This window comes from Argiope bruennichi, chromosome 8 (genome assembly GCF_947563725.1).
Source record: "Argiope bruennichi chromosome 8, qqArgBrue1.1, whole genome shotgun sequence".
In the NCBI taxonomy this organism is placed as follows: domain Eukaryota; kingdom Metazoa; phylum Arthropoda; class Arachnida; order Araneae; family Araneidae; genus Argiope; species Argiope bruennichi.
In genome coordinates, this window is record NC_079158.1 from 128,585,727 (window position 1) to 128,600,550 (window position 14,824).

General features: G+C 35.5%; 1 protein-coding gene across 1 annotated transcript in view; it reads right to left on the bottom strand.

Moving 5' to 3' along the window:
* Positions 1-8,835: 8,835 nt before the first annotated feature.
* Positions 8,836-14,824, bottom strand: part of LOC129980960 (growth/differentiation factor 8-like) — an 81,429-nt gene continuing 75,440 nt past the window's right edge. The window contains exon 4 of the mRNA XM_056091496.1: positions 8,836-11,504. Within this exon, the coding sequence (XP_055947471.1) occupies positions 11,121-11,504 (384 nt within the window). The 3' untranslated portion in view covers positions 8,836-11,120. The remainder of the gene's footprint in view (positions 11,505-14,824) is intronic.

Consider the following 14,824-nt stretch of genomic DNA (forward strand, 5'->3'; position numbering starts at 1 on the left):
CGCGTCGTATTAACATTCGGCGTGACGGTCAACTTATACCAACAAAACACATTGTATTAACTTTTCAAACGCCAGTTCTTCCTAAGTCAATCAAAGCAGGATACCAAATTTGTAGAGTTCGACCATATATACCTAACCCTCTTAGGTGTTTTAAATGCCAAAGGTACGGCCATTCCCAGCAAGCATGTCGTAGCAAAATGATCATGTGTGCAAAATGTGCTGAACCTGGACATGAGATAAATAATTGCCATTCAGACACCATGAAGTGCGTTAATTGCTCAGGGTCTCATACTTCTTTCTCCAAGTCTTGCCCTAAATGGACCCTAGAGAAGGAAGTGATATCCACAAAAATACGAAAAAATATATCCTTCGCAGAAGCAAGAAAATTAATAAATGATAGAACTCCAAAAGTTGGTGCATCTTACTCTGGTATACTTAAAGCAACACTAACATGTAGTAGTGCTCAAACCGATTCTCGCATAACTCAATTACCACCCACTAGTTCAGTTTCAAATAAAACTACAAAATTGCCAGCAGTCTCCTTTGTTCCTTCGATGTCATCCAATTACCCTGTAACTGATAAAATTGCCAAACGTAATTGCAGTAATAAAACAAAAATCTCCACGACATCATCTCTTAAAGCGTTTAAAGTAAATGCAAAACAAAGAAGGCAGAACAAAAAAGAAAGCATTATTGAATCGACCCCTTGTGGCAGAAGATTTCTTTAAAACTTATACGTCGTCTTCTGAGTTCTCCGATATGGAATTAGACCCGTCTACTACCTCTAAAAATCAATCAGGTGGGAAAAAAAAGAAAAAACCTCCAGATAAATCCCAATCTTGATGGCCAAATTTATTTCCTGGAACTACCGTGGTTTCCGTAACAAAACAACTCATATTAAAGATTTAATTAGTGAAACCCATCCGATTTCTATAACTCTGCAAGAAACGTATTTGAAACCGTCAGGCACTATGAAAATCAGACGTTATAGCTTTATCCGAAAGGATAATGAATCTGATCGAGCTACTGGAGGTGTTGCTCTCCTTATATCCCATAATACACCCTCGTCTATCATTCCATTACATACAAATTTGCAAGCTGATGCTGTTCGAGTCTTGAACCCTTATTTGACGACAATATGTTGTCTTTACTTGCCACCCAGTATTTCGGTAGAATTAAGAGATCTTAATACCTTAGTGGATGAATTACCATCTCCTTTCATCATAGTTGGTGATCTAAATGGTCATAGCCCTCTCTGGGGAAGTGAAGATGTCAATCCTCGTGGGCGGCTGATTGAAGAATTTATTAATAACCATTCACTATGCCTGCTCAATAATGGAGAAGAAACATATTTTCATCAAAGGAGCAAAACTTTTCATTCACTAGATCTCGCTATATGCTCACCTTCTCTAGCTCCGTACTTTAATTTTAGAGTGGGAACTGTCGCGCGATAGCGACCATTTTCCCATCTTTTTAGAACATTTAACTGGAAGTGGTGTAAATAATTCACGTCTACCACGATATATTTTTCAAAAAGCTGACTGGATAGACTTTACCTCAAGGGCACAGATAACACGTAATATGGTAGAGAATGATGATTTAAATAGCGTTGTAAACCTAATAACCGATACTATTATAAAAGCTGCAGATGCTACAATCCCAAAATCGACATCAGGAAAAATCAAATATAAAAAACCATGGTGGAACCAAGATTGTTCAAAGGCACAAAAAGATCTTCAGAAGGCCTGGAACACCTTTAGGCGGCGACCAACAACGAATCATTTGATTCTTTTTCAAAAGGCCAAATCTATAGCACGACGAGTTAAGCGACGAAGTCAGAGGACTTTTTGGATTAAATTTGTATCGAGCACAAATTCTGATGCAACTTCCAAATATATGTGGACCAGCATTCGAAAAGTATGCGGAATATATCCTGATCGTTCCATCTCTTGCCTGAAGAAGAATGGGGAAGTTATTTAAAGTGTTCAGGAAATGGCTGATGCTCTTGCAGAAGCTTTTGCCTCTATATGTTCAGCGAGTAATTACACGGAACCTTTCCTCACGCACAAAAAATACCAAGAAAACATCAAATTACGCTTTAAAACAAAAAAGCGTTTGCCTTACAATGCTGATTTTACCATCTTGGAGTTGCACAGAGCATTATCTGTCACAAAACAGACAGCACCGGGGCCGGATGGAATTAATTATTCAATGCTGCAGCATTTATCTGAGAGATCCCTCCACAATCTTCTGTTCATGTATAACAGAATTTGAAAAGAGCATGTGTTTCCTGATAAATGGAAATTTGCAATAATAATCCCTGTACCAAAGCCAGGAAAGGATCCACAAGAACCATCCAACTATAGACCAATAGCTCTGACCAGTTGCTTATGTAAGGTTTTTGAAAAAATGGTAAACGCACGCCTCGTTCACATACTGGAGGAAAATGAATTTATTTTCCCTTTACAAAGCGGTTTTTCGGAAGAATCGTTCAACAATTGATAATCTTTTGGCCTTGGAAACGGATATTCGAACGGCCTTTATAAAAAGGGATCATTTGGTATCAGTATTTTTTGATATAAATAAAGCATATGATCGAGCATGGAGATACGGGATCATGAAAAATATTTACGACCTTAAGTTTAGAGGGCATTTACCTCTTTTTATTCAAAATTTTTTACACCAGAGATATTTTAAAGTGCGGCTTGGGAATACCTATTCCAATGTTTTTTGCCAGGAAGAAGGTGTCCCACAAGGCTGTATATTAAGTGTGACACTCTTTATTTTAGCTCTTAATCCTATTTTATCTGTTATACCAGCAACTGTCAACAAGACTCTACATGTAGATGATATGCAAATTTCTTGTTATGCCCGCGACATGCGATACATTGAGAGGCAGCTTCAGACAGCAATAAATAACATTGTAGAGTGGTCAAATAAACACGGTTTCACATTCTCTCCTCAGAAAACAGTTGCTATGCACTTCTGCAAACGTCCTCTTCATCCAGAGCCAGAGTTGTTCTTGAGAGGTAATTTAATTTCCATTCAGGATCGGCACAAATTTTTAGGAATTATTCTTGATAAAAGATTGACTTTCCTTCCGCACATTACATATTTGCGGAGTAAATGCCTGAAGTCATTAAACATTCTGAGGGTTTTATCCAATACTTCTTGGGGTGCTGATCGGACGTGCCTACTAAGAGTTTACCGAGGTATCATTCGTTCAACAATTGATTATGGATGTGTTATTTATGGCTCTGCTAGGCCTTAATACCTTACCTTAAACGTTTGAACGTTGTTCACCATCAAGCTCTCCGACTGTGCATTGGAGCATTCAGGACATCACCAGTAGCTAGTTTGTATGATGAAGCGTTTGAGCCTCCTTTGTCAAATAGGAGAATGAAGCTATCATTGTTTTATTTCTATCGTATTTTATCCAATAAACGCCATCCTTTTCATGAGAAAATCCGGAATGACGTTAACGATCGCTTGTTTAATTCGCGCAAATCCTACATACCTCATTTGGGATTGCGTATACAAAGAATATTGCTAAATGATTTTACCGATAGACAAATATATGCGGATGATAGTCCAAATACAGCTCCATGGATGGAGGATAAATTACACTTTGAAGACCCTTTTAAACAATTTAGAAAATCAGACACTGATAGCTCGGTCTTTATTGCACTTTTTAAACATCATCGTGAATTTTATTGTTCTTATGAACCCATTTTACCGATGGTTTTAAATCATCTGATCATGTGGGTTGCGCATTTGTTCATGGACATCGAATTATAAGTTATAAACTTCATCCTTTTTCTACTGTTTTTACCTCGGAATTAACTGCTATTTACTTAGCCCTCAAATATATTGATGAACAACAGCTCCATAAGTCTGTTATTTACACGGATTCTCTGAGTGTTCTGCAGGCTCTAAACTCTTCATCTCTTGGTCATCCACTTCTACAGGAAGTGAAGAAGATATACCGACTTCTATGTTTAAAAAATATTAGAGTTTTGCTTTCCTGGATCCCTTCACACATGGGCATTTCTGGAAATGAAATCGCAGACACAGCAGCTAAGTCGGCGAGCGTAATCTTGCCCCAACGTCTTTCTTATAAAGATATGCGTACAGCGATTATTCGTTGGTGCTATCGCCAGTGGCAAAATGAATGGGACATGGAAACTAACAACAAGCTTCATTTTATTAAACCACAATTGGCCAACTGGTCTTCAAAACTAAGCAGACGCTATGATGTAATTTTATCCCGACTACGCATTGGTCACACTCGCTTGACACATAGATTTTTACTTTTTGCCGAGCCACCACCAGTATGTTTTAATTGTGGAGATATTTTAACAATTCGTCACATTTTAATAGAATGCGCAAGTTTTACTGATCTTCGTTGCGAGCATTTTAAGTCCAACAATTTTAATTTTGATTCTTTATTGGGTGAGATGCATCGTCCAAACATTTTTTCGTACATTAAAGATGTTGATATCATCCATGAAATTTAACTTATAGTTTTAATACCTTTTTACCTTAACTTTTGACTAGTTTGAACCCTGTCAGTTACACTTTTTGTAACGATAAACTACTTTTTATCTTGCTGTGAAAATTTTAAACTGCTTCGGCGCAGCATATTCTATATTAGGATCTTGCGCCAGAAATCTAAATCCAAATCCAAACCACCAGAACTCCGAGATCATGTGTCTGTATCTTTTCTAGTACAGTTATAACCGGGAAATTTTATTGGAATATTGGGTGTTAAGAGGATTTCTTGTACACCGAAAAAAACTGGATGAAATTTGTCTAAAATTGTCCTGATATCTTGAAGTTTGGAACAAATGCCGCAACAATTCCATGAAAAGAAGATACCCATTACGAGCGAGGTATGGAAAGGGAGAGAAAATGGCCATTTGTTGGAGTTGCCTGATCTTTGCACCTCAAATCAAGTGCATCTTGATCCTCAGACAGATGGAGCTTAAAATCGGGAATGGTTGGCTTGCATCCAAAAAGGACGTTATGTCCTTATGGGTTATACCATATTTAGCCAACCACAAAACAACTGAATTCCGAGAGGTAGATTTTTGCAATTTCAAGGAAAAATCTTTGTGTGAAAGACCTCGTATTGCAAATTTTAATGTCAGTGAGGACTGAGTGTTCCCCCCCCCCCCGAATTCTTTTTAGATGTTGACAGGTCACGTTTAAGAGATTCTGGAAGACTTTTAACTTAATTATCAGAATCACATTCAGAAGTTTTTGCAGGAGGTTTTGTTTTTGAAGTCTGCTTCATACAGTTCTTACAGAAACAATTCATGCGAAACGATTTTTGGACAATGGGAGCATAACTAACACCAGAAGTAGGTGTTTGAGTTTGGACCCTACGCCTGAATTTGGGATACGATAAATTTTCTTTTATTTTTATTGATGGCACTTATTTCTCCAAGTTCCAGCGTGGGTAAGATCGAGCATACGAAAGGTGATCGCCACCGCAGTTCACGCACTTTTCTTGTGCGCTAAACTGTTGGCTATCATGCCCGGGCACAAGTTAGTGTCCCGCGGCAATTAAGTTTCGAGTGGTCATATCGCTGGCACTGGCAGCATCTCATTGGATTTGGATTGTACTGTCAAATTGGTAACTTGATATAGCCCGCATATATAAATTCAGGTATTTTAGGACTATGGAATGTAAGTACATAGTGTTTAGTTGGGAGAATTTGACCTTCTCACCGAATTGTCATCTAGAGAACTTGCGTCATTCCTTGTGGTTTCAATTCATGGGATATTTCTTGTAAAGAGTCATTAAATAGTTCTCAGCAAGTAATAACACCTTTGGAGAAATTTAGAGATGTATGTGGATTCTCAGAAACAGGAATATTTGCAAGGGCTTTGAGCTTGATAATTTGTTGTGCTTGTTTTTTTGGTATTAATTTCCACTAGCAGGTCACCAGATCGCATTTTCCAAATAGATAGGACATCACCAACTGTAACCCATACTGCGTTTTGCACAAGGAATGGTAAAACGGAAGAAAAGGTCTCTTGTCTATCTGATAGGCGCTTGATTACAAAAAAAAATTATCAAAATATTGAATATTATTCTGTGGATAGTAAATTTTATACCCACTGAAAGGAGAATGGTTTTTAGGCCCCATATAATATGAAAAGTAATTCGGGCCCGACACCACGGAGCCCAACAAGGGAAGGCAATTACCGGCTATAGTCTTTTCCAGCCTCGGCAACAACCTTAGTGCTAGCCGGAACCTATACGCTGGAAGTGCCCCCGGGGACAGTGACCACCCTTAACGCCAAGCCCAAGAAGTGACCCCTTCTCTTCATCCCTATCAGACTAACCACTCAGGAGGCTAGCTACCAGCCGACTGATACACCGGGGACCACAGTGCACCGACCGTCTAATGGGTCGCCACGCACGGCCAAAACGTGGGGTTTTTGGCTGTCCATGAGAAGCAAAAAGCAAACAGAGCGGCGAAAGTTTCTCATGGATTGATTTGATTTGTGACGTTTTTTTGGCACAAGAGCCACATCTGGCTAAGCTGCGCCATGCAAATGGTAAAATATAAAATCAGGGGTAAAAACAAGTTCAGATAATAAACATAATATAAACTCAGAACTTAAAACTTATGAAATGTGACAATGCATCAATAAATTTCAGCGTTTAAAAAACATCAATTTAAATCCAAAGGATATGGTATCAAATCATTGTTGATCACGGTGGGCACGATGATTGAGATAAAATAGGTACTAATTACACTAAATATAAGGATAAAATTTAATAGCTTTTAAAAATCTAAAGATATTTGGGTGGTGTTTTTCATTCACCAAGTCCTTAAGAGTCAATGAAGTAGAAAGAAAAAAGCGAATACGATGAGAGTTAAAATCAGGGCACTCAATTAAAAGATGTTTCATAGTAAAATCCACATGACATTTGGGGCACTTAGGTGCAGCTTCACCAAACAGAAGATGTCTGTACGTGAAGCGAGTATGTCCTATATGGAGGAGAGTCAATTTTACGTCAACCTCACGTATAGAAAGAGCAGACCACAATCCAATAATAGGCTTGATGGAATGCAGTTTATTTTCAGTACGCTGATCCCACGCTGATTGCCAAGTAGAAAAAATGTATTTTGTCGAGGACTTCTTAATATCGCAATAAGGAAGCTTCAGAGACAAAAGGTCTGTTGCTGATTTTGCCGCTGAATCTGCCATTTCATTTCCAAACAGACCAACATGACTCGGCACCCAACAAAAAATTATCTGAAACCCATCATTTTGTAGGGCACGCAAAGTTAATAAAATTTTAATTGCTATAGGGTGCATCCGATTGTGATAGTGTGAAAGTGTTTCCAAAGAACTCATGCTATCGGTGTAAATGGCAAATTGCCGCTGAGTGGATAGTGAAATTTTTTGGAGGGCAAACAGAATTACCACCAATTCGGCAGTAAAAACTGGACAAAAATTGTGAAGACGGTGGCTCAATGTATCAGACGGAAGTATAATTCCACAAAAAACATGGTCGTCTGATTTCGAGTCATCCGTGAAAATTGGGGCAAAAGAAGAATACCGATAGCGATGGTGTAGAAACAGCTGTTGCAAGACAGTCGGTGTAGTCGGTGTACCCCATACCATTGGTAAATTTTAGCTTAAATGCTATTTCTGACTCTTAGACTTGACTGCATATCAACAGTAAAAGTAGTCAATAGCCGATTTTTTTGGCGATTAGTTGCTCATTGGGATCTTCTTGGAGATTAATATTTGGCCTATAGTTAATATAAAACTATTGTTGGTTGAAATACCATGGAAAATGAATTTTGTTGATATAGTATAATACAGCATTTATTGGAAAATGTATAATATTAAGGCAACAAATATTATAAAAACCAGTTGCCTTTCTTAACCACCTGTTGATGATATTGGTTATATTTAATTTCCTTTATTATATAAAACTATTTAGATAAAACTTTGCCCATGATTCCATCAAATTAACAGATACTAAATCCATGTTATTTTAATAGTCTTGCATATGTTTTGCTCTTTGTGTATATGAATATTTTTAATGGGCAACAGTTCTATGACAGCATAGATATATTATATCTGGTCCATCTCTAAATTTATTTAATTAGTGGTATCATAACTTCAGTTTTCATAATTAGTCCTGTAAAAAACATTTATCTTAAACAAAAGTCGTACGTCGTTCTGTTCAATGTACTAAGCATCTTTAATTTTCTATCAGTTCCGTAAAATTTGAGCTTTGAACTGAAGCGGAAGCGCTTAAATTTCAATTAATAAAACATTTTGCTAAAACTACGCATTTTTTCAAAATATGAAAACAGAATCGTTCAGCATTGAAATCTTATGTCCACAAAATTTATTGTATCATATATTTCAAAAAAATAAAATAAAAAGTTCTCCGATACATTATAAAATTCAGTTTTTAATTTTACTTTCGAAAGGAATTAAAAGACGTAGCTAATAATAAATTATTTCGATGAATAAATCTACTTCCGAACAAATTATAAAATCTAAATTTTATATAATCCTTCAGTCTTAAGGAATCGATTCAGTAAAATATTCTTGACACTCCAATTTTTAAATTTAAAAAAAGAATCTATCTGTTGCTACCAAATATGGCCTAGTTACGAAGTTGTGAATATACTATTTTAGGTCAGTTAACATTTTTGAAATTTTAAATTAATCAGCTTCAGGAAACTGCGGGAACTAAACATTAAAGGTTTTAGCTCTGATATCATCTTCATGAAGCGAAAAAATTTATGAAAGAGACCCAGAATTATTTTCAGAAATAATGACACAAATATATAAAACTAAAAATTTATTATCACCTGAATAAGCCATCAACATAACAAGCTCCTATGAAATTTTACAATGCCAATGAAAACTTGTGCGTACACCAGGTTCCTTTCAATATTATCTCATTGTCAGATATTTATAAAATTAATACAATTTAATATAAATTAAAAAGAAATTTTGCAGAAATGAACACATCATATAAGGCTGTTAAAAATTCCTAAAGTTTAAACAGCCAACAAAGAGCATATGCGCTTTTCTTTTACACACATAAAACTGAAATTGGGTTTAAGTAAAAAAAGACTCAATCAAGTAAAAAATAAACAAATTTGTGCTAAAAATTTTTAACTGGATATTTTTTGCAAGCTATTGTTGATGTTGCTATAAAGAAATTTATATCTTAACATTTTCGCTCTAACAAACTATCAGAAGCGATTTGAGCACCAGGGCTTCTTAAATTTGTTACACTTACAAATCTTAGGTGAAGAAAGTAATTTTGTGTACAAAGTTAAAAAGGTAATTAGTAAGTAAACAAAATTAAAGAAATAATTATACAATAGCAAATAATATATATGCTATACAATTAAAAAAATTAATAAGTACGTTTTAATTTAATACTATAAAAAACGTTTTCTTGCAAATTGCAAAGAATTTCAGGAAAAATAGTTTAGATTAGTTCAAGATTATTTTAATTAAAGTTAAGAAATAAAAGCTTTTAATAGTTCTCTTAAAATTTCTTTTGATTTTTATAAAAATAAATTTTACATACAAATGTGATAAAATTATTGCATTAATCGTTTATTAAAAATCATTTGGAGGATCTTGTTGATGATGAAAATATGAATCGCAATTCAGTGAAAGTTTAACTATTAATTCAAAAATATATTAATAATGTCATCTTACAAAGTGAATGTAATCAGCAATTTTTTTTTACAAGAATTTGAAAGCCTGTTTCGGTTTACATAAAGTTTAAGAAGCCCTGCTGATGACAAAAGAAACAAAACAAAAAAAAAATTTCACAAGCTTAATAGATCCGCTTCTGCTGCGAGATTGGATTGAATACGTTTGGGCGTACGCATCGGACACAAATGATGTACATCACTCGCACCATATTTTTTCTCTCTCAATCTAGACCCAAAATGTACAGTAACACAGACTGTACACGAACACAAGCTTGCATTATAGTTAATCTACAAAACGAGTTCACAGGCTAACATCACATGCATTAATTCGGAAAGGCTGTCGTCTGAACAGAACTGTATAAATACCCTGCTCTGAGAAACTGAAAAAGGACTACTTTGAAAAGCATCTGCCTTTTATGATTTGGGTTCTGTTTGTTCGCCACAGATAGAAAGCTCTTTCTCCAGTCGGAGGAGACTGGATCATTTGTTAAAGTGAAAGAAATTCAGAACAGAATGGAATGTTGCAAGGAATCGTTCAACTGATTCAAACCGGCACCTCAGCACTCCACTCCCAAATCAAGGGTTGAGCATCACTGCGGAGATATTGGCAATGGGTGGAGTGTTTGTTGCAGACGCAAGCGCCTTGTAGAAGCATGGCAGTGAAGTTAGATCAAGGCAAGTTTATCACTTTGAGATCACTACTTTAAAAAAACTCCCGGTTGCAGTAAGAGTTGCGCGATTTGTTTAATATAAATACTATACATTCATTCACTCATTCATTTTTATGAATCGCCGTTTACATTAGTTATCTAAATGATTTTAAAGTCAAGAATTTATTAAAGGGCCATGTTAAAAATGCAAATTTTTCCAATCAGAAAACTGAATTAGGATCATGATTCGAAAACTTTTTTTTGGATATTTATGTCTTCTCCGTTTGCATACTAAAATTTCTTTTAACTGCTCGAAAAACAATTTGATTTTTTAAGGGAAAAAAGTCAGATGTGTTCAATATTTGTTCTGTGGCGTCGTACTTCTTCGTTCTTATAACTTTCAAGAAGATCCATCAGAAGAAAGAAAAATGTCAAATAAAATAACACAAAAATAAATAATTCGCACACGTAACCGAGTGGGAAAAAAGAAATCACCAGTTCTACAACAACATACAAACAAGTACTGTGGTGGTATTCCGTAGTGCACAATCTTCAGGGCAATCTTTTGCTCTACCGTAGCAGCTACAACATAGAGCAGCAGCACTACGAAGTTGCGCGTAGAACCAAGACGGACGCCAACAAAAGTCTTCCTCCGGTGTTTCGTGTGCGACAAGAGATCACAGCGTCATCCAAGTCTTTCGAAAGACATTTTAGCAAAAAAACAGTCACCTAGGGTCCCTATTCACTACGAGCACCCGCAGCGGTCCACCACCATGCCCGGCAGCATGCCGTAAATGATGTTGAACTCTGAATCGAAGTACAGCATGGATATGGAGGACATCTTACGAGGCGCACAGCAGGGCCCCGCAGAGCCCTGTGGGTTGGCCTGCTGGACGAGATGGGTATGTGGGTATTTCTGCAGAAAAACATATGGGCACTCCCCGCTGCAGTAGTTGGCTTCATAGCGTTTGGGGGCGATAATCCAGTCCCAGCCAAATTCTTCGAAGTCCACCGTCAGAGGATATCTGCAGCATCGGACTTCGTCGGCATTCTCCTCGCAGTTCAGACCGATCATCCGCTTGGTTCTCCTGTGCTTTTGTTTCTCTACCTTGGTTTCAATAAAAGGCTTCTGAAAAAAAAATCACAATATTAGATGACTTGACCGATAAACATATAGGTTCTTTTATCCATACCAACCAGTGCAATGGAGACCGAGTGCAAGAAAGTGATATGCTAGGAACCATTCTTAAAGGGCAACATTAAAATAAAACATGTACTATAAGTGCAGTTTTGTACAGTCAAGCACCGAAAGGTTGAAATAATGCCATGTCAGAGACGCCATTTACCCTTATTAAGCGCATTATAATGAATGAGAGTTTGCTTGAAAAAAATCGTTTACCCTACCACTCTACCGACCTTAATAGGTTGGAGGCCTTAGGCAAGAAGGTGAAGAAAAGTATTTATTTATTAAGCCACAATTAGTCAGAGGCATTTTCTGTAACAAGGTTGGAAATGGAAGAAATGCGTCTAGTTAAAAATATAACTGTTTTACAAACCATCGGAAAGGATATTTCACTGAATGTTGTTAGACCTGCCGGCTAAGGAGAAGGAAGAGCAAAAGCATAATTCACAATAAAGCATTAAAATCTAAGATGAAAAATTTTTTTCTTGAAATAAATAAAGAACATTAGAATCGTTTGCTCTCTATTTGGGTTGATGGTACATTTTAATAATGTTTCCTAATGAGACCCATTTGAGTAGTAAATGAAAGAAACTTTTTTTTTTTTAAATTTCGGAATCTATGAAATATAACTTATTATTTTGTATAGTGAAGTGCACATACTACCATCTCCAAAAATTATGCAACATCTCATTCATGTACTTCAAATTTACACATGAGAAGCAACACACGATTTTATTAGATAGTCAAGCAATATTCATTTTAAATCAAGCGTTTTGGAGTTTGTTCCCGATTACATTAAAAAGTAGAGTTGTATTTTCTGAAAACTCTAAAAGTTTATCATCTTCGTTTCTTTAGCGCAACTAACAGATTTGCCTTCGGATCAACAAATAAAAAAAAACGTATGATAATAAAATTGAAAAATAAGTGAAAAGAATAATCAGTAATAAAGTAAAATAGATCCCAATCGTGCCAAAGATAATGAGAATTTCAGTTTAATTAAAATACAGTAACGTCCCGTTTTGACACTACATTAGGCCTCTTTGGGTACCGACCTCATAATTATGAGCCATTGCAAAATTCTCATACTGACAATTGAGCCAGTATCTCCTTTCTCATCACGATGGTAATACACCATGACAGGTCATCATTGGAGTTGGATCTCGAACTAAAGTCAAAACTCAATCAAAAGATCAATGCCATTTAAAAATAGATTGTATATGTACGGTAAATGTAGTTGATCCGGTGATTATGTATAACCATCACTGATAATTTTTCCATAATCATCGGTAATTATACATAATCACCAATTTATTACATTTACTGTAACATATTTATATATACAATTACAGTGTGATGTAAAATGGAAAAATGATATTAAGTTGGAAAAATGTGGTAAATGTAGTAAATCATTTCCTTAAATTTTAAAAATATCTGGACCCCGATTTTTTTTTCATCAAGTCAAACATATTTAAAGATCGCGATCGCTGTATAATATCAAAGTTAAAATAAGCTGGTATCCTTCCACTGAATAATAAATGTAAGCGAAACAATTCTCTTCGATGAAAATTGCAGACATTTCATGTCATTCAGGCAACATGCTAGCGGTTGACTCAACCGAAAATTTTAATTCCATGGCTTTTGTCGCATCTTATGTGCAAGAAATGCGCATCTAATGTGCTTATCAAAATATTTATGTTAAAAATGTATGTATACCAAATATTGCATGCATAAATATATTTAAATATCAAAATATTAAGTAGAACATGATTTGAATACATATGAATGAAAATAAATAAACCCGAAGATTTTAGGAAAAAATGAGAGCTAAGACTTTTAAACCATAATTTAATAGGTTACTTATATAACTAGAAATCAAAAATTCCATATAACAAGGTAATATAGTAATTTATATGGAAGTTTTGTGCAAACACATTACAATAAAACCAAACACTTACAAATTACCTAAAAAAAATCAAAATTTCTTCAATAATTAGTGCTATAAAATAATTGAATCTGATAAAATGAAAAATAGCGAATATTTTTCAATATGTACAAATACTGCAGATATTTGAAAACTACAGAAATTGCGTGTCATAAAGGGTAGAGTGAATGATATCAATACTACATCGTAATCAATATATTGGCAGGGAGACGCCGTCTCGTTCTCCGGTTGGCGGGATTGAAGAAATACATCTTAATCATTCATTTATTGGAGCACAGTCTTGAAATGGACTGCTTGTAACAACCTTAATATGTTTCTTAATCGTTTTGGTAATCACGTGACTCAGGGTTGGATGAAATATACATCAGAATTCAAATAAAATCTTCTTGCATTAAAATAAGTTACTTGCTGCACGCAAGGGGTTTAGAAGAGGACATGCACCAATTAAGCAATAGGGGATGATCCTTATACGAACAGTGGTGGGGATAGGCAAGGAAGTATAGCTGCCTTGGTAACCAGTTTCATTTGGTACAAGGAAGGCAATACACATATTTAAGAGAAATGTAAGTCTTCAAAAGTAAGAAAGTGCAACCAAAGGACCTTACTTTGTAATTGACTCACATGTGTCACAGTTTAACAAAATATTCGAGAGAAATCGGAAAACTTATGATTATTGCTAGTTATGGAACCTGCATAGTATTTTTAATGCTAATTTCTTGCTTAATAAGCCACCAGGTTCCTAAATGCTGTCTCAGAAATCTGTCATATACATCATTCATAATAAAGAACTAGGAGAGACAGTTACAACCACATATGTATATTTTCGAACTGTTATGGTAATATCTAAGACTTAACCGCTCAGGACAATTTCCAAGCGTATTTTTCACACCTAGAGGAATTTAAAGAGTTTTGCTTGATCTCTACGGGACTACGGTATGTTAACGACATGGCTGAGAACCAATTAATATACTAGTGATCACAGCATGCCATCAGCTTTAAGTACCGCTATTCATGGGCAAAAACGTAGCAAACGTTTGTTTACTATCCACGAGAGACAGCAATACAGCAATGAAAGCAAAAGCAAAACTCCTAGTCACTTGTGAAGGGGAAAACAAAGTAAAAGGTATAGCCCCGCGTAAATAATGTAAATCATTATACATAAGTAAATTAAAAGTAATATAAGAATGAAAGAGATAAAACCTACAAAATGGTTAAAAAAGGAAAAAATTTTTTAAAAAGCAAGAGTATAAAGTAAATATAACATTATTTAACTCCGGGAAGAATAATGGAAGTGAGCGTTGCTTTTTTGCGGTGTTCATCAAAC